Consider the following 18,496-nt stretch of genomic DNA (forward strand, 5'->3'; position numbering starts at 1 on the left):
CCTGGGTGAAAGTTGACGAATGTAGAAAATTTGACATGAAAAACCATAGAGAGACACAACTAGATTTTGGATTTATTTGATGTATAACTTTTGTTCTACTTCTCAACTCCTCTGTCCTCTAATTATGCACACTCCCCCCCCTCTTAATGATCTCTGGTAGTGAGATTGTTGAGAGAATCAATGGGAGAAATTGCATGGGAATCACTCAGAAGCTTACCCTATAATTATGAACAGTGTCTTGGACTGCAGCTTCTTTGGGATATTTTCCACTTTCTCTTTTGAGAATTCGGGTAGTTGTTGATGATGTTAGAGACCCAAGAAAAAAGAGGTTAAATATCCCAGTTCAGAAATACAGATGTTTACATAGAAATGCTTGTTTTACTAGTCTAGTAAGATATGACTTAGAAAAGTCTGTCTCTGCGTTATTGGGCTGGATGGCAAAATGTTCTTTTATGGGGAGATTTTCATTCATGATCATAATATTTCGATTATTGGTATTAGTGCCCCTTCCTAAAAGTGTCTGCAGAGTTCCAGTGTTGAAGTGCTCCAAGACCCAGCCTATTCCTAATCTTCTTAAATATTATCAGCCAGGAGATCAGATCCTTGGTTGTATTTTCTCGCAGTCTTTCACTTCTATAAACATATTGCAGTTCAGAAGGCAGCCATTGGAGGACTTGATTTTGAATTTGTAAGCAGTTATGTACTTTAAAAATGGGAGCAAGCGTTCTATTTCCTTTTTTGAAGCTATGTTTCAATCTTTTACTATTGCTGTGTGTGTGTTTGTATATGTGTGTGTGTGTTTTGTACCTTAGCAGCATATTGGAGAAGAATCTCTTCCTCCTTGAAGGTTCTGCAATGCCAATGGCAATACAATCATTTTCTATATTATTTATTTTGCAGATTACTGACTCAGAGCTATCAACACATTCTGGCTTTGGTTTTTGCTGTGAGAGAGATTAATCAAAGTCCTCTCATCTTACCTAACAGCACCTTAGGCTTCAACATCTACAATGACTATTTTATTCCAAAGCATACTTACAAAGCTTCGATGGAGCTCCTCTTTGCTTCAGATGCATTCATCCCTAATTATAATTGTCATCTCCAAAATAATCTAATAGCCATCATTGGGGGACCAAGTTCTGTTGCTTTTCTTGATATGGCTACCATCGTGACACCTTACAAGTTTGTACAAGTGAGGGTATTTTGCTGAAAACAGATGCCTAGTTTTTAACAGAATAGAATAGAATTCTTTATTAGCCAAGTGTGGTTGGATATTTCATTAGGTATCTTACCTCTCTAATATTTTATTACTTTTGCTATATATTTAGCAGACATAAAATACAATGGTTGAATGAATATCATTCAAAGATCTTAAGGATTATGATTTATCCCTTATACGTATCTTTTATGTACACTGAGAGGCTATGCACTTAAGACAAATTTCTTGTCTGTCCAATCACACTTGGCCAATAAAGAATTCTATTCTATTCTATTCTATTCTATTCTATTCTATTCTATTCTATTCTATTCTATTCCACTCCACTCCACTCCACTCCACTCCACTCCACTCCACTCCTCTCTACTTCTATTATACTCTACTCCCATTTTATTGTATTTTCTATTTTCCATTCTATTTTCTATTCTATTGTATTTTCTATTTTCTATTCTATTTTCTATTCAATTCAATATTTTATTCTATTCTATTATATTCACAAACAATATTAATTAAAATAAGCAATATTAATTTTAAAAAGTCCCAGGTCCCAATGGACCCAACTGCTTAAACCTTTTTTGTTTCTGTGTTTCATTCAGGTTGCATGTAGCTCTACTCTAGAAATCAAGACCGAAACTTCATTGAATTTTTTTTACTGGATGTTCCCAAATGCAATTAGTCAGTACAAAGGATTTCTCCAAATTCTTCTGCATTTTGGATGGACCTGGATTGGGCTATTTTTCCTTGACATTGGCAACATAGCAGATATTTTATGGAGGAATATCCTTCCCATGTTTTCCAAAAGAGGTGTCTGCTTTGAATTTATAGAAAAAATGCCAGGTGCCTTTCTCAGCGACGATGAAAAAACTGTTCGTAGATCCCATGCCATATTAAACACAGTTTTCAACAGCACAACTAACATTGTGTTGCTTCATGGGGAATTTCAGAGTATATTAAATTTAAGGTTTTTACTCAACCTGTTGGAATTTAGTAATGTAGATTATGGTACCAAAGTCTGGGTGATGACGGCAGATGTTGACTTCTCATCGGTTCTCTTTCAAAAGAGTTGGGACATTAATTTCATGCGTGGAGCTCTGTCCCTGTCAGTACAATCAGTGGAGATACCAGGGTTCCAAAATTTTGTTCAGATGAGAAACCCAAATTTGGATAAAGAAGACAGCTTTTTAAAAGAATTCTGGCAACAGACGTTTAATTGTATATTCCCAATGACTTCTATGGAGGAAGAGGGTGAGACTCTCTGTACTGGGGAGGAGAAACTGGAAAATCTCCCCATGACTGTGTTTGAAACCAGCATGACTGTCCACAGCTACAGTGTCTACACTGCTGTCTATGCAATCGCACATGCTTTGCATAGTCTGTACTCTTTCCAAGGCCAACAAAGGGTTATGAAGAGGCAGGAATTTCTCAGTCAAGATTCATGGAAGGTGAGCAGACTACTCAGAACACCTAAGCAGATACAGTAGATTGATTCAGTTGCAAAGTTGTCTAGCAGCCTTTTACTTCATCCTTTAAGCCTGACAGATATTTTTCATATTTTATTAAATTCCAATATTTGTGATTGATCTAGCTCAGCGGTGAAATGCTACCGGTTCACACAAACCAGGAGTGAAAAATGTTACTGGTTCATGCAAACCGGCATTTCCAACAGTCATCTGGGTGATGATCAGCTGTGACACGCAATTTATATTAGCTAGAATCATCAGATTTCCTGCTTTCTAGCTGATCTAAATTGCATGGGACAGTGGATTCCACCCCCCTTTTCCCTCATAAAAGAGGGTGAAAATCTGGGTGCATCTTATACACTGAATTTTTGGCCTCCTGAAACTCCATCCTCTTTGCAAAAATGGCTGTGCATAGCCTTTAGGAAGCTTCCAGGGTGCTCCTGGAGCCTGGGAGGGCAAAAATGATGAAAAAATGGGCAATTTGTATACTCATTTTAGCCCCCCACAGCCCCCAGGATCACTCTATAAGCCTCCTAAAGGCTATGCATGCTCTTTTTTGACAAAAAGGACACGTTTTTGTGGGGGACAACGGGCCGTTATGGGAATGTCTGCAGAGTGCAAAAACTTTTTTTTTAATTTGCCTCTTGAAAATCTTGGTGTACCTTATACTCTGGTCTGTCTTATACTCTGAAAAATACGGTACCTTTGCAGATTCAGAAGACTTCAAAATGTTCCTTTTTTAGTGCTGCATGGGTGAACCTTGGGCACACAGCCACACAAAGCATGCAGGCTCATGCAAAGCATTCATATGGTAGCAGACTCTCCAAACCAGAAGCAGACTTCAGAGGATTTCACCACTGATGTGTTGGAGCTGAAATGGACCTTATAACTATAAATATGGTTATTCTATTTGTTGGGATCTTCATCAAATTATCCACTTATGGTGAATGATCAAAAATAATTAAAGTTACATCCTTATTTTGCACTGAAAAATAAATAAAATGCAATTTTATCTTAGCAAATACAAACTTGGCAATTTCTATGATATAGAGAACATGATTTATCTTTTTGGCTTTTCTGTATAGTAGGATATTCATTAGCAATAAAATATATAGTTATCTAGAATATAGGTCTTGGAAGTAATATATGGCAGCTTTCAATAGAATCATATTTGTCAAAAACAGATCAAGCCAGACTAATCTTATTGCATTTTTTGAAAAAGTGACAAAATTAGTGGACCAGAGGAATGCTGTCAATATAATTTATTTATATGGACATCAGTAAGGCATTTGATAAAGTAGACCATAACCTACTATTAGATAAAGTAGAAAAATGTGGGTTGGACAGCATCACCACCAGATGGATTCGTAACTGGCTGACCAACTGCAGTCAATGTGTAGTCCTCAAAGGAACTGCATCTATATGGAGGGAAATATGCAGTGAAGTACCCCAAGGTTCTATTTTTGGCTCACTATACTTCAAAATCTTCATCAATGATTTGGATGAGGGGATAAATGGGGAACTTATCAAATTTGCAGATAGTACCAAACTGGCAAGAATAGCCAACACTGTAGAAGATAGGCTTAAGATACAGAAGGAACTTGACAAACTTGAACATTGAGCATTATCTAACAAAACAGAGGTATAGAATCAAGATCATGTGAAGTGTTGATACCACTTTATAATCCCTTGCTAAGGCCCCACTTGGAATACTGCATCCCATTTTGGTTGCCATCATGTAAAAAAAAGATCTTGAGACTCTAGAAAGTGTCCAGAGAAGAGCAACAAAGATTATTAGGGGACTGGTGGCTAAAACATATGAAGAACAGTTGCAGGATCTGGGTATGGTTACTTTAATGAAAAAAAGGACTAGGGGTGGCATGATAGCACTCTTCCAATGTCTCAGGGACTGCCACAAAAAAGAGGGAGTCAAACTATTCTCCAAAGCACCTGAGGGTAGGACCAGAAGCAATGGGTGGAAACTAATCAAGGAGAGAAACAACTTAAAACTAAGGAGAAATTTCCTAATAGTTAGAACAATTAATCAATGGAACAATTTGCCTTCAGAAGTTGTGAATTCTCCAATACTGGATGTGTTTAAGAAAATGTTGAATATCCATTTGTCTGAAGTGGTATAGGGTTTCCGGCCTAAGCAGGGGGTTGGACTGGAAGACCTTCAAGGTCCCTTCCAACTCTGTTGTTCTATTCTATTCTATTCTATTCTTTTAGTAATAATTATTTCTAAATACTTTACCAGCAGCGTGTAAAGTGTTTTATTAGTTGAATTGCTTTGTTTACATTATAATAGCTGGCTCAACATTTTGAGGGGCAATTAATTACAGTATCGATGCTTATTTAATGAAATACATTCTTATCTTTGTACCTTTTTCATCCCCCTTTTCTGAAGCTCCACCATTTTCTGCGGAGTGTATCATTTAATAGCAATACTGGAGAGTTTTCCTTTGATAACAATGGGGAAATAGTTGCAGGATTTGATATTATAAATTGGATCACATTTCCAAATCAGTCATTTCTTAGAGTCAAAGTTGGAAGGATAGATCCAGGAACACACTCTGACAAACCATTGACTGTTTCTGAAGAGAAGATCATTTGGCCCAACCGGTTTAATCGGGTGAGATTCATCTTATTTCAAAATGGTTTGGTTCAATTTTATTACAATGAGTCACAAGTTTCAGTTTGATACCTCATTAGAAAGTGCATATATTGTCATCACTTCATTCTGAAGAAACGTCCACTTCTTATCTCGAACATTTGCTTTGTAGATAATCTATTGCAGTGATGTCTCACCATTTTTTTTGCCAAAAGCGTGTGTGTGTACACAACAGTGTATGCGGGCGTCCCTACACTCATAATGCAATGCAAGTGTGACATCCCCCATGTGCCCTGTCCCCCTACACATGCTTGTATGACCCCCTGCCCTCTCCCCAACCCCACGCATGTGCACACGATCCCCCGCACCCCATTTTGGGCATGGCAGGCAAAAACAGGGTGTGGGGAGGTCCCCCCTCCTCTTCATGCATGCGCGTATGAACCGCCCTCACTGTGCACTCAAGTGCATCTCCCAAGTGTGCCCCGTCCACTGCGCATGAATGGCAGAGACAAGAAAATTAGGTGGCTGGTGGGAGGTACATGTGCATGTGCTGTGGAACTGTGCTGGTGCAACAGCTTGCATGCCTGCAGAGGAGACTCCATGTGCCACCTGTGGCATGCGTGCCATAGGTTCACCATCATGGATATATTGTATAGCAACAATTTTAATATTGCCTAAGCCATGTCTCTGTCTCTGTCTCTCTCTCTGTGTCTCTCTCTCTCCTCTCTAATACTCCAGAAAAACTAAATATAAAAATATTGCTTTATTAAAGCAAAGAATACTTAGAGAGTTTAATTAGCTATGGTTTAACATTTCCAGTAGCAGCCATTTATTAATCAGATTTACACCTTTAGTTTTATGAAAGGAACCTGGAAAGTTTAGATGTTAATTTTCATTTATTTCATCACTAGAAGAAAAATCCTGTGAAGTTTTGTAGTTAGATTTTTGGGACTGGCCCATGATCCTTTAGAACTGAGTGGTCCACAGTCCTACTCCAAGACTTTTATAAATGTGATAGCTTCCTCAGCTCCATTTCTGTTGTTTTATTATTATGGTTCAGTTACAAAATCAGTCAAATATTCAAACTGCATTTAGCACGTTTGTCCACCTATTGAGTCATTCCCAAGGACTTGGATAGGCATATGTGGGTGTTTGATGACATGCAATGTATCATCACAGGCAGTGATGGGATTCCAAATCTTTTCCTACTGGTTCTATGACAGTATGTTTTGTGCACGCATTCAAGCTTCACATGTGCACATGCTTAACATGTGCTTTACACACATGTGTATCACTCAAAGACCACCCTTGGTATCAATGCTGATCAGCTGAGCTGTTTTTTACTTCAGCTGAGGCATGGCAATCCACAATTTAGCTGAGCTAAAAAAACAAGGGAATATAGGACAGGAAATGACAGGGGTGGGAAGGCAGGTGAAACCAGAGCTGGTATTTGCCGGTTCTCCTAACTATCAAAATTTCCGCTACTGCTTCGCCTGAACCAGTCCAAACAGCCTGAATTTGATCACATGATATAAGCTGTTCTGGGTAAAATTGCCTTTTGCAATTGACTGATGGGGATTTTATCAATGCTGATGGTATTAAAGTGGTGCTCCAGTTGTTTTGGGATTGTACCCATAGTATCTCTTTGTATTGGAACTATCTTAGTTCGTTCCCCCCCCCCCCAACAGCAGGTCTTTGTATTTTGTTGTCTTCTTCACTTCTTTCTCTTATATTCTGCTGTCTCCAGGCACTGCCACATCCACCATGCAAACTTTTTTGTCTTTCTTATTGACAGTTGTTAAGTCTGAGTTGTTATGTGTCTTTTTGAATTCTAGTTCTTTGCTTGCAGGCAAAGGGTTTTCATTTTTTTTGTCTTTCAGATCTTTGATTCTGCCTTTTTTTTAAAAAAAAAAAATTATTTTCAAAACAAATGTAACAAATAAAATCTTCTTTCTTTACATACTGTAGAAAGTATTTCAGTTGGTTACAAAATGCTTTCGTGCATCTCTTCCACCGTCATCAAGTATAGTTCATATTAACGCAAGTATTTTAACTCCAATGTTTATATATGTTTCCATCATCATACTTCCAGTTTCATTTCACTATCATTGTTTAGATGTCCTTCATCTTAAAATATACCAAAATTTAATTCATAACCACATACTGGCATTTCATTTACTATTTCTAAAACCCTCCAATACTACTGAGTCCTTATATCCTATTCTAGCTAAACATCCATAATATTTAGTAACAAAATTTTCCAATCCTCCTTTTCAAAACACTGTTTGCAATTTACATCCAGTTTCCTTATGATGTACCCATACCTATATATAAATTATTTATCATTATCCCTTCTTTATTTGACTAGGTATATCCTATATCATAACATTTCCCCCCTAATAGTCAAAAATTGACTCTATCTAATTTAGTTCTTTTTTTATTGACCTTTATATATAATCCAAATGGTTTTCTGATCTTCCCTTCATGGGTATCATTCAATATTCATATCCAATTATGGCTTATCATAACACTATACGTTGTGTACATTATTATCATTATCAATTTTTTTATTTAACTATACCTATTATCACTAAATTTCACTAAGTTTAACTAGTTTTAAATTATACTCTTCCATCTATCAACCTGTATCTTTCCATTGATAAAACAGTCTCATGTCTTCTGCCATTTGTGGTATTAATCTTCTAAGCATCTTCTTAATCAGCTTTGTATGGACTTCTCTTAGCAATTCCTTGCTTGTAAGATCTCTCATATAATTTTGATGCCCTCTTTCCGTTTCTTTATTCCGCTTATCTTTGATTGTCAGCAGTGTTATCAATATTTTTGCTGATAAGGTTTCATAGTCCATAAATTCTTTATTTTTTTTCTTCTATGTCTTGCCCTTTGAGATAAATTTCCTTTCCATTTATTTCCTCTTTCAATATTGCATTCTTTACATTTTCAAAAACAAACCAGTTGCCAAACCAGCAGGTTTAATCTCTTTATATTCATTTTCCACTTCAGTTTTTTGTATTTCAATTCTCTCATTTTGCATTTGATAAACATCTTAAATTTTTTCATCATATTTTGCTGTTAGCTGCTCCAAGTATTCCAATTTTGGTTCTATTCTCTCATATATATTTGATAATTTTAGTAATTCTGAAAATATTGTCTGTACGTTTACAATCTGTATATTTTCTTGACATTGTGCCATCTTAAGAAGCGCATCTGCCCTTGCTTGGAAGGTTGTTAATGTTAAAACATGGATTCTCAAAAGCCGTCTTTTCCCCTCTTCTCTGGTTGAAAACATACTTCAAAGGGACATCTGGCTTACCCTTATCACTCTGTAATGAGCAATCAAAGCAAACTGTGAAGAGAGGAGAAAGTACCGCTTGAATACACAAACCTCCAATTAACAAACCCCTCCCCTCATTCGGGCACCATATCACTGTTAAAATGTTCTTTTTTATGTCTATTTTATATTTCAAATTAGAAAAAGAGGTCCAATCTTTAAATGAATTTAAAAAAATACCCACACCAATGAAAGAGGAGAACTTTGATCTTTAAATCACAGCGTCACAGAGAAAAAGTAGAAAAAGAAAACTTTATCCATCCATTTTAAAAGGCTTGTAAATATTCCATCCATAAAGATAGTATTTAAAAAAGTGAGATAATAAATAAATTTAATAAATTTTAATAAATAATTTTATATGCTGCCCAATCCCGTAGGACCACTGTCCAAAAGCATTAAGGGTTTAATTTTGCCACTTGATTCTTCTATTCTTCAACTTAAATCAATTTTTAAGTTTTTACAGGAAATCTCTCTTTTAAAACAATAAAGATTTCTCACCAGCTGGAAACACTTTCACTTTCCATTCCTTTTGTTTTGGGGCCACCCTGACCTCATCAGCCATGGCTGGAATTTTGTCACCGGCTTGAAGAAATTATCTTGCTTCTTTTGCGATATCCTCGAGATCAGCAAGATGTATTCTTCCTGTTCACTGTCTCTTTGGGACAGTTTAGATCCGTTTGGACTCCCCAGTGGCAAAACTGTCAACTGCGATCTCAGAGCATTGAGATCACACATCCTCTCATCGCGACTTTGGCCCGCTCCCCTTTGATTCTGCCTATTGTTGCAATTTGAGCTTCATATCTGCTGAAACTTTTGGCTATAATTGTTATTTGCCACCTTTTAATCTATCCATGCTAATTCTTATTACTAAATAATACTATTAATTATTATTATTTCACCATTTCATTATTGTCTTTTTTCTTTTTTTAAAAAATAGTCTTTATTGGTTATACATTTTTTAATAAGACATACAAATACAGCTTTAAACATACAAACCCTCCCCCCCCCCAGTGACAGTCATTCACAACATTTTTTTCTTCCTCATTGTTTAGTCTCTAACCAGCATCTTCTTGTTACAAAATTCAGGGATCTATTACAATACCCACGTTCACTTTTAGTTCCCATTGTTAACAACTGCTATTTAACTTCCCCAGTTTTAAGTCCCTACTGTTCTCTTTGTTGCCCACATATACCATGGGTTCCAGCTAAGACAATGTTCCGTTTCTCCTTTGTCCCTCAGCCAACCCTTCATTCTGTCCATTTCTGCACACTCATAAATCTTTTTAATTATGGCATCTTTCAATGGTATGGTAGTAAATTTCCAAAATTGTGCATAGGTTATTCTTGCAGCCACAATTATACATAGACTCAAATGCCATATAGATTTACTCCTGTTTTCTGGTTTTATGCTTAGTAAAAAAAGTCTTGGATTTCCATTCCATACTTGCCCCGGTAACCTCTTTTAGCCAGTTTTGAATCCTTCTCCAGTATTTCATGGCTTCAATATAGGACCACCAAATATGGTAGAATGTGCCATCCCTTCTTCCACATTTCCAACACAGTGGGGATAACTCAGGAAACATTTTGGCTAACCTCGTTGGGGGAAAGGGCCATCTATAAACCATCTTGTATATATTTTCTTTAAACACTGTAGATATCGTAAGTTTAATAGTCTTACTCCATAGATCCCACCATTTACCCATTTCAATCTCATAGCAAAAATTTCTCTCCCATGCTATTAGAAGGCTTTTATCCATCTCTTCTTTAGCATCTTAACAGGTCAAAAATTGATAGATCTTCGACAACATTTACTTATCTCCGCCAAACAAAATCTTATCCAACTCCTGAAGGTTTGGGTAGATCCCAAACTGTTCCTTATCACTTTTAAACCTATTTCTAATCTGTAAATATTCCCACCATTCCAGATTCCTGCCCTGCTGCTTTAATTCCATCTTTGTTTCATGTTGCCATTTTCTGTTATAATGTCTTTATATATTATGTTTCTTGTCCAATTAAATATACTGGGATGCGTTAAGGCCTCCAACGGTGCCAACCAACATGGAACCCTAAGATAGTACTTTTTCCTCATCTTTTTCCACACCCCCATCAAAATCTTCCAAATATAATGTCCCATGAAGTACCTATGGGGAGTATCTCTTTCTTGCCAGAGGGAGGCATGCCATCCCTGTGGGAGGTCATGTCCCTCTATAGCCAATAAGCGCCTTCTACTCAACGTCACCCAATCCTTCACCCATGTCATAATTGCTGCACTATAATACGCTTCCCAGTTGGGAACTCCGAAGCCTCCCAGTTTTTTATGTTTTTGCAACATTTGGGCTTTAATTCGTGCTTTCTTGCCTTGCCATATAAATCGAGCCACTATTGTCTCCAAGGATTAAAAAAAAATTGTCCAATTTAGTCGGTGCCGTTTGAAACAAAAACAGAAATTTCGGTAGTACATGTGTCTTAACTGTCGCAATCCTGCCCATCAAAGATAGTTGTTTACCACTCCAATTAGTCATATCCTTAGATACCTGTTGTAATAATTTCATATAATTATCTACCTTGATAGAGGAACATCTCTTCGTAAGCCAAATTCCCAAGTATTGTACTTTATGGGCCATGTTAATCCCTAACAAGCTTTGTACTTCCCTTTTCTGGTTCAAAGTCATATTCATAATTAATAGTTTTGTCTTCTCTTTATTTATACGTAACTCCTCTATTTTACGTAAAAGCTGTATCCCAGAAGCCATAGGATCCTCTAAAATAAAAACAAGGTTGTCAGCAAAAGCCTGGACCTTAAATTCCTGAGCTTTAGCTCGTAACCCTTTAATTTCTATATCACTCCTCACTATTCTAAGAAGGGGTTCTAATGTAAGGATAAACAGTAAGGGAGATAACGGGCATCCTTGTCTTGTGCCTTTACCAATCTCAATATCACACGCCTCTTCTCCATTTACCAGTAATGTCACGGTTTGTCATACATAAATTGCCTGAACCGCATTTAAGAAGTTTACTCCAAACTTCATATTTTCTAACTGTGACAACATAAACTTCCAATTTACCCGATTGAATGCCTTCTGTGCATCGACAAACATAAAGGCCACTTGTTTGTCCAGCTGGGCTTCATAATATTCTAAGGCATCCAAAATAATTCTATTATCTTTCAAATGCCTCGACAGCAGAAAGCCGTTCTAATCAGGATGTATAAATTTGCTAAGGAAGAATTTAAGTCTATCTGCCAGTATAGCTGCAAAGGTTTTATAATCCACATTCAAAAGTGAAATGGGCCTATAGTGGGTACAGTCAGCTCCAGCCTTAGGCAAAAGGGTTATATAGGCCTCAGCCCACGATTTTGGTGTAATAGAATCCGTCAAGACAGCATTAAATATTACTATCATTTCTTGTCCTAAGATTCCCCAAAAAGTTTTATAAATTTCAACTGGCAAACCATCCATGCCAGGAGTTTTGTTGTTTTTCATTTTTTTGACTGCCTTTTCTAGTTCATCTATTGTTATCTTTTGGTTTAGTACCCCTTTCACTTCATTTGAAATCTTAGGTAGATTTGCATTATCTAAGAATTCCTTAATTTGGTCCTCAGAAATTTCCTCTCTACTATATAGTTGCTGAAAAAAACCTTGAATAATTTCCTGTTTCTCCCCCTTAGTTTCTACTAATTCCCCTTTACTATTCTGCAATTGTGCTATACGTCTGCTCTCTCTTTCTTTCCGAAGTCTATATGAGAGCCAACGGCCCGGTTTGTTAGCATGCTCAAAAAGTTTTACTTAATCCCCCTACGTTTCCGAGCAACATCCTCCTGGTCTAGAAGAGATATCCTGTGCTTAATTCTAGCCATTTCTTCTTTTTTCTTATCATCTAACGGGTCCTGTAGCAAGGCTTTTTCCACCACCTCCAATTTGGCTACCCATCTTGCCCTCTCTTCTAATTTTTTCCTCTGTATGCCTATTGTATATTTAATAGCTAGACCCCTCATAAAGGCCTTGGCCGTATCCCAAAGCATTTGTGGGGTTACTCCCTTCCTATTTTCTTAAAAAAACCCACCTCATTTCCCTTTTAAACATTTGGTGAAATCCTTGTTCTTTCACTATCTCTGTATTCATCATCCACCTTCTCTTCCTCCCCTGCCTTACTCCTTTCCACACCAATAACAGTGGATTATGATCAGCCCATGTATTAACCTTGATTGCTACTTCCTTAATCAGGTCCCCAATTTCTGGTGTCATCCAAGCCATGTCAATCCTAGACAGGATTGATGTCTATGTGAAAAGAAGGTAAATTGTTGTTTTTGTGGGTGGAATTCATGCCATACATCCTTTATATTCATATATTCCTCCCTCATGTCTTCAAAGGTTTGGGGAGGGCCCTCCTCCTTTCTCTTAATTTCCTCCCCTTTTGGATATTTCCTGGGTTATAGTCCATTGTCCTATCTGCCACAGCGTTATAATCACCCACCACATATATGTGGTCATAGCCTAACTCTGCAATTGTTTGATGCAACTTTCTAAAAAAGGTACTCTGATTATTGTTCGGCGCTTATATGGCCACCAGCAAAATTCTATATTGATCAAATTTCAATTCAACCATTAAAAGTCTTCCCTCACCATCAGTATACACCAAATTAGAATCAATAGGATCTTTAACATACAGCACAATGCCCCTTTTCTTTTCATCTGCTAAACTTGTGTGCATTATACCCAGCCGGAGGTAATGCAGCACATTTTGCTGGTGGTTCACGATATGTACTTCTTGCAGGCATGTCAGATCACAATTCTTTTTCCATAAAGCATTCAGTATTTTATTTCTCTTTCTTAGTGAATTAAAACCATTTATGTTTAAAGAAATTAAGCGGAGTTCATCCGCCATGTTTATTTATGTAACGCTTCAAATTTTGTTGTCTACCTCGTCTGCAGTCTCTCATCTCTATTTTGACTCTCATTTCCCCCTTTCTCATCTCCTGGGGCACTATTCTTTTGCTCCTCTCCTCGGCTCTTGTTATCCAATTCTCCATCATTACTCTGGGATCCCCTCTTCAACTGACTTTCCATAAAATCTTGTGCATCTTGCAATGATTCAATCCGAAACCTCTGGTCTTGCCAGAGGAAGGACACCCCTTCTGGAAAAAGCCACCTATACATCACCTGAAGTTTCCTCAATTGTGTTGTTCGGTCCTGATATTTCTGCCTCCTTTCCCTCACTCTTCTTGGTATCTGTTTTATTACTGTCACCATCTCCCCCACGTATATGGTATTCTGGTCACTTGGCTTCTGGTAAATTTCTTCTCTCAGAGATCGATTTTTAAACTTCACGTGCACTTCATGTGGCAATTTCTGTCTCCTAGTATAGGAGGTATGGAACCTATAGATGTCATCAATATCACTCATTATCAACAGCTTATCTTTCTGGATGATCCCTGCAATCATCTCAACCATAATTTCCTTCATTTCCTCCCCTCTTTCAAATGTTGGGTCAACATTTATCTTTGCTGAAGTACCACCTGCATGAGTGTAGGATTCACCAAGGGTCACAGTTTGGAAACAATTTGCTTCTACATTTGATAACAGATGATTATCTAATTTTCAGGGTGTTAGCACACATTATTTTTTCTTTCTACCTCTTAGCTTGCAAATTTCAAAAAATGACTCTAGACTAAGTAATAGGAGGAATTTTCTTCTCTCAAATTTCCCAGATTTTTCATTATTCTATATTTTGTTTCAGCCATATGAGAGAGAAAGGATATTTGTACTTTTACAAATATAGCATTTAAAAGCTTTTCTATATTGAGAACTATATTTTTTTTTCATTTTGAACAGGAAAGACCCTTGTCACTCTGCAATGAGAAATGCCAATCAGGTTACAGAAAGACCAAAATTGAAGGAAAATTGTTTTGCTGCTATGATTGCACTCCATGTCCAAAGGGGAAGATCTCAGACCAGACAGGTAAAAACAAAAGAGAGGGAGGGAGAGAGGAACATTTAATAGAACAACACTTGAGCTAGGTGAGGCTAGGAGATTTCCACATTTCCTCAATTCAAAAAGAAAAATAATTGTGAATTAAGGGACTAGGGAAATATGACCTCACAACTGCACCATTTTTAGTTTCAGATTAGATTAGAACAGAGATGTCAAACTCAATTTCACTGGGGGCCAGAAGAGGATTGAGTTTGACCTTGGGGGGTCAGGGTGGGTGTGACCAATTTGATTTCACTCGTGTTGAGGGAACCTGTGGTGTCCTGAGCACCCTGCCAGCAAAAACAGGCTCCCGAGCTCTGTTCTGGCTGTGACCACACCCTGCAACCTTCTGCCAGCAAAAATGGAGCTCATAAAGGCCGGCTGTGGCCACAGCCGGAAATGGAGCTCGTCCTCCTGCAGCCCTTCCATTTCCATTTTCTCTGGTAGAGGCTCCATGGGCCAATCCTTCTATGTTTCCAGGGCAGTCCCCTAACTAGATTGAAGCACCTTCCTGCCCAGATCTGGCTCACAGGCCTTGAGTTTTACACCCCTGGGTTAGAAGGTCCCTTCCAACTCTGTTATTCTGTTATTTTGAATGCTGTTCTCTTCAGCTGTTTTAGAAGACAAATATAGAAATATCCACCTGAAACTGCCCCTGTGATATATGGTAGGTGCCACAGTCCATGCACTGCCAGTCCTACAGGGACATTCACCACACACTGATTACTCATTTTATTTAAATTTACAGGGCATCTTGATAATTTGCATTCCTTTATTTCTTAGATAACAAGGGTAATCAATCTGTCTAGAAGTAGCAAAATGTTACTATATTAAATATAATGTTCACTCACACATGGCTGATAGAATTCACTGATATTAAGGGTTGATTTGCTTTATTTCTTTTACAGGATGACATTTTCGTGGTCAATGAACAAACAAAGTTTCTGTCTATCTAATAATAATGTGTTCTTTAGTATAAAATCTTTACCAAGAAAAAAGTGATTCCACTGGAGCTCAATCATAGCAGTTGCATCATTTGTATCTATAGATGCACCATAATATCATGCAATATCCTAAGGGCTTTCTTCTAGCATTTTGACTTAAATATATACATTTGCCTTTCCAGATATGGACGATTGCTTCCAATGCCCAGAAGATCAATATCCAAACAATGAACAGGATTTATGCATGCCAAAGCATGTAAGTTATCTATCTTATGGAGACCGGTTGGCGACAGGTTTAGCCACATCAGCTCTTGTGCTTTCTTTTATCACAGTTGTTGTGCTAGGAATCTTCTTGAAGTACCACAACACTCCCCTCGTCAAAGCCAACAACCGCAGCCTCTCCTACACCCTTCTTCTATCCCTCCTCCTCTCCTTCCTTTGTTCTCTGCTTTTCCTCGGTCGACCCACGAATGTGACTTGTCTCCTTCGACAGACTGCTTTTGGGATCATCTTCTCAGTGGCTGTTTCTTGCATGTTGGCCAAAACCATCACTGTGGTTCTTGCTTTCATGGCCACCAAGCCAGGATCAAAGATGCGAACCTGGGTTGGGAAAAGACTGGCCCTTTCCATTGTTCTTTCCTGTTCTCTTATTCAAAGTACTTTTTGTATTGTATGGCTTGGAATTTCTCCCCCCTTCCCAGACTTTGATGTGTGGTCCATAAATAGTGAAATAATTATAGAATGTAATGAAGGTTCGGTGGCAATGTTTTATTCTGTGTTAGGTTTTATGGGCTTCCTGGCCTTTATTAGTTTTGTTGCAGCTTTCCTAGCCAGGAAACTACCAGACACTTTCCAGGAAACCAAGTCGATTACTTTCAGCATGCTGGTGTTTTGCAGTGTCTGGTTATCTTTTGTGCCTGCCTACATAAGCACCAAAGGAAAATACACGATAGCTGTGGAGATCTTTGCCATCTTGGCCTCTAGTGCTGGGCTCCTGGCTTTTATCTTTTTCCCCAAATGTTACATCATTATAATTAGACCAGATCTTAATAAAAAGGAGCAATTAATAAAAAGAGCAAATTAAAATATGTTGTCAACATTGTTTCCTTTTTCTCCAGTTGTGAAAACACAATGGTATCTGGTACTTAAATTGTACTTGACATATTAACCTTGACCAATCAGGACATTCTATGCATTATCATTATTACAAGCAATTAACAAAAAATAAATTAAACTATAATGTACTATTTTATAATCTTGTAGAAATGCAATAGTCGCTGACATTTAAATCCCTTTTGACATCTCTATCTTGTCAAAGTATCTTATTCTACATATTATCATTATTATTGCAGCTGTAAGAAAGTAGTTTTGTGTGTTCTTTTTTTCTTATTTGTAATCTCTGAGATGAACCTTAAAGTCAAATATTCTCACACAATCCATATTCAGGTTTTTTCTTATGGTATCCTTTACTGTTCATGGTTCAAATATTCTAGGGAACACTATCTTTTTTTAGTTGAAAAAAAGTTGGTCTGACTTCCTTTAACTTTACAAAACAGGTATAATTTTGTTACCTATTGTCAAGATCTACTCTCAAACTAAATTTTCCCATTCAACCCGATATATCCCTTTTAATTTTCTGTGACCTATCGTGTTTTCCCCAAAATAAGATAGTGTCTTATTTTCTTTTTACCCACAAAATATTCCTTGGGCCTTATTATGAAGGGAGGGTTTATTGTTTTGAGGTTGCCAGGTGGCTGCTTTCTTGTGAGCGGGCTCCCAAAGAGCCGGGCACAGTCTCATGGGTGTCGCAGCAGCGCAACACAGCAGCCGCTGCATGGCTCTTTATGTGGCTTCCAAACCGAGTCTTCTGGCAGTGGCTGCTCTGGGCGTACACTCTATGGTTTTGGGCCAGCTGCCGGCAGAGCTTACAACCATAAGTTGATAAATTAAGATCAGTTAAGATCAGGGGGTCAAACTAAAGGCCTGTGGGCCAGGTTTGGCCCACAGGATGCTTTGATCTGTGCTGCCCTAGAAACAGTGAAGGACCAGCCCACGGTGCCTCTGGCAATGAAAGCTGAGCTTGGGAGGGCTGCAGGTCACCCTCCTCATCTCTGTTTTCATGGGAAGAGGGTTGCAGGAAGCTACTGCAGCCAAAAACAGAGCTTGTGAGCACATTTTCACTGGCAGAGTCCTTACAACAGTTCCAAGAAGGCTCCACACCCATTTGCACCACTAGGTGACCCTAACAACACAAATAAACCTTCAGGTGGCCTCAACAGCTTTCTAAAATGAATGCAAATGACCAGCTGTCTGCAAGGAGTATAAATCCTTCCATTCTCCACCATCCTATCAGAGCTGAAGAAGCTTCCTGGATGAGAACTGAAACATCTTCTAAGAAAAAACAGAAAGTCCAGTTGCCTCTTGAAAAAGCACCTTGGGGACCATGGAAATTGCAGATGACCTGCTGGTCCTCAGCAGCATTCATTAGACAGTTGTGTGGTGGCAATTGAGTAGCTTGGCATAGCTGAGCAAGGAACAAAGTTGATAGATGGCAGCCCGAAGATCAAAAGAGGAGCCCACTGGAGAAGCAGGGAAAAAATGCTAAATGTGGCTGACAATTGATGGCAATTGTATCAGTGGTGCCAGTGATACAGAAGAGTCCCTAAGGGAAGAACCTAAGAATTTAATGGCTACATCAATGAGCCCAGAGGTTGACTCACAAAGACAACTGTAGGTGATGGCTGAAATTAGCTTATAATTGGCCTCAACAAGGTGTTTCTAGATCTGTCAGAGAGAGGTGGAATACTTGCTCTGGGAAGCTCCCTTAAAATGGTAAGAATGGTGACTACTATCATAGAATAGTATAGATGTCACTGCTGTGAATTTAGAGCCTAGGGGTCACTGCTGTGAATTTAGGAGTGAATAAACATTCCTCTCTCTGGATGA

At 38.1% G+C, this 18,496-nt stretch overlaps 1 protein-coding gene across 1 annotated transcript; it reads left to right on the top strand.

Moving 5' to 3' along the window:
- The first annotated feature begins 1,048 nt into the window (after positions 1-1,048).
- On the top strand, positions 1,049-16,634 carry LOC116523496 (vomeronasal type-2 receptor 26-like). The gene is made up of 4 exons (XM_032238612.1): positions 1,049-1,192; positions 1,813-2,658; positions 14,468-14,594; positions 15,733-16,634. Exons 1-4 carry the CDS (start codon positions 1,049-1,051, stop codon positions 16,632-16,634), a joined length of 2,019 nt encoding a protein of 672 aa, XP_032094503.1.
- Positions 16,635-18,496: the final 1,862 nt, after the last annotated feature.

This window comes from Thamnophis elegans, unplaced genomic scaffold (genome assembly GCF_009769535.1).
Source record: "Thamnophis elegans isolate rThaEle1 unplaced genomic scaffold, rThaEle1.pri scaffold_38_arrow_ctg1, whole genome shotgun sequence".
In the NCBI taxonomy this organism is placed as follows: Eukaryota; Metazoa; Chordata; class Lepidosauria; order Squamata; family Colubridae; genus Thamnophis; species Thamnophis elegans.

Bases quoted from the DNA above. Each gene is read 5' to 3' on its own strand.
- LOC116523496 (XM_032238612.1), top strand. From the start codon at position 1,049: ATGGAGCTCCTCTTTGCTTCAGATGCATTCATCCCTAATTATAATTGT. The intron at 1,193-1,812 runs GTGAGGGTATTT...TGTTTCATTCAG, and splicing joins CACCTTACAAGTTTGTACAA to GTTGCATGTAGCTCTACTCT. The intron at 2,659-14,467 runs GTGAGCAGACTA...CATTTTGAACAG, and splicing joins TCAGTCAAGATTCATGGAAG to GAAAGACCCTTGTCACTCTG.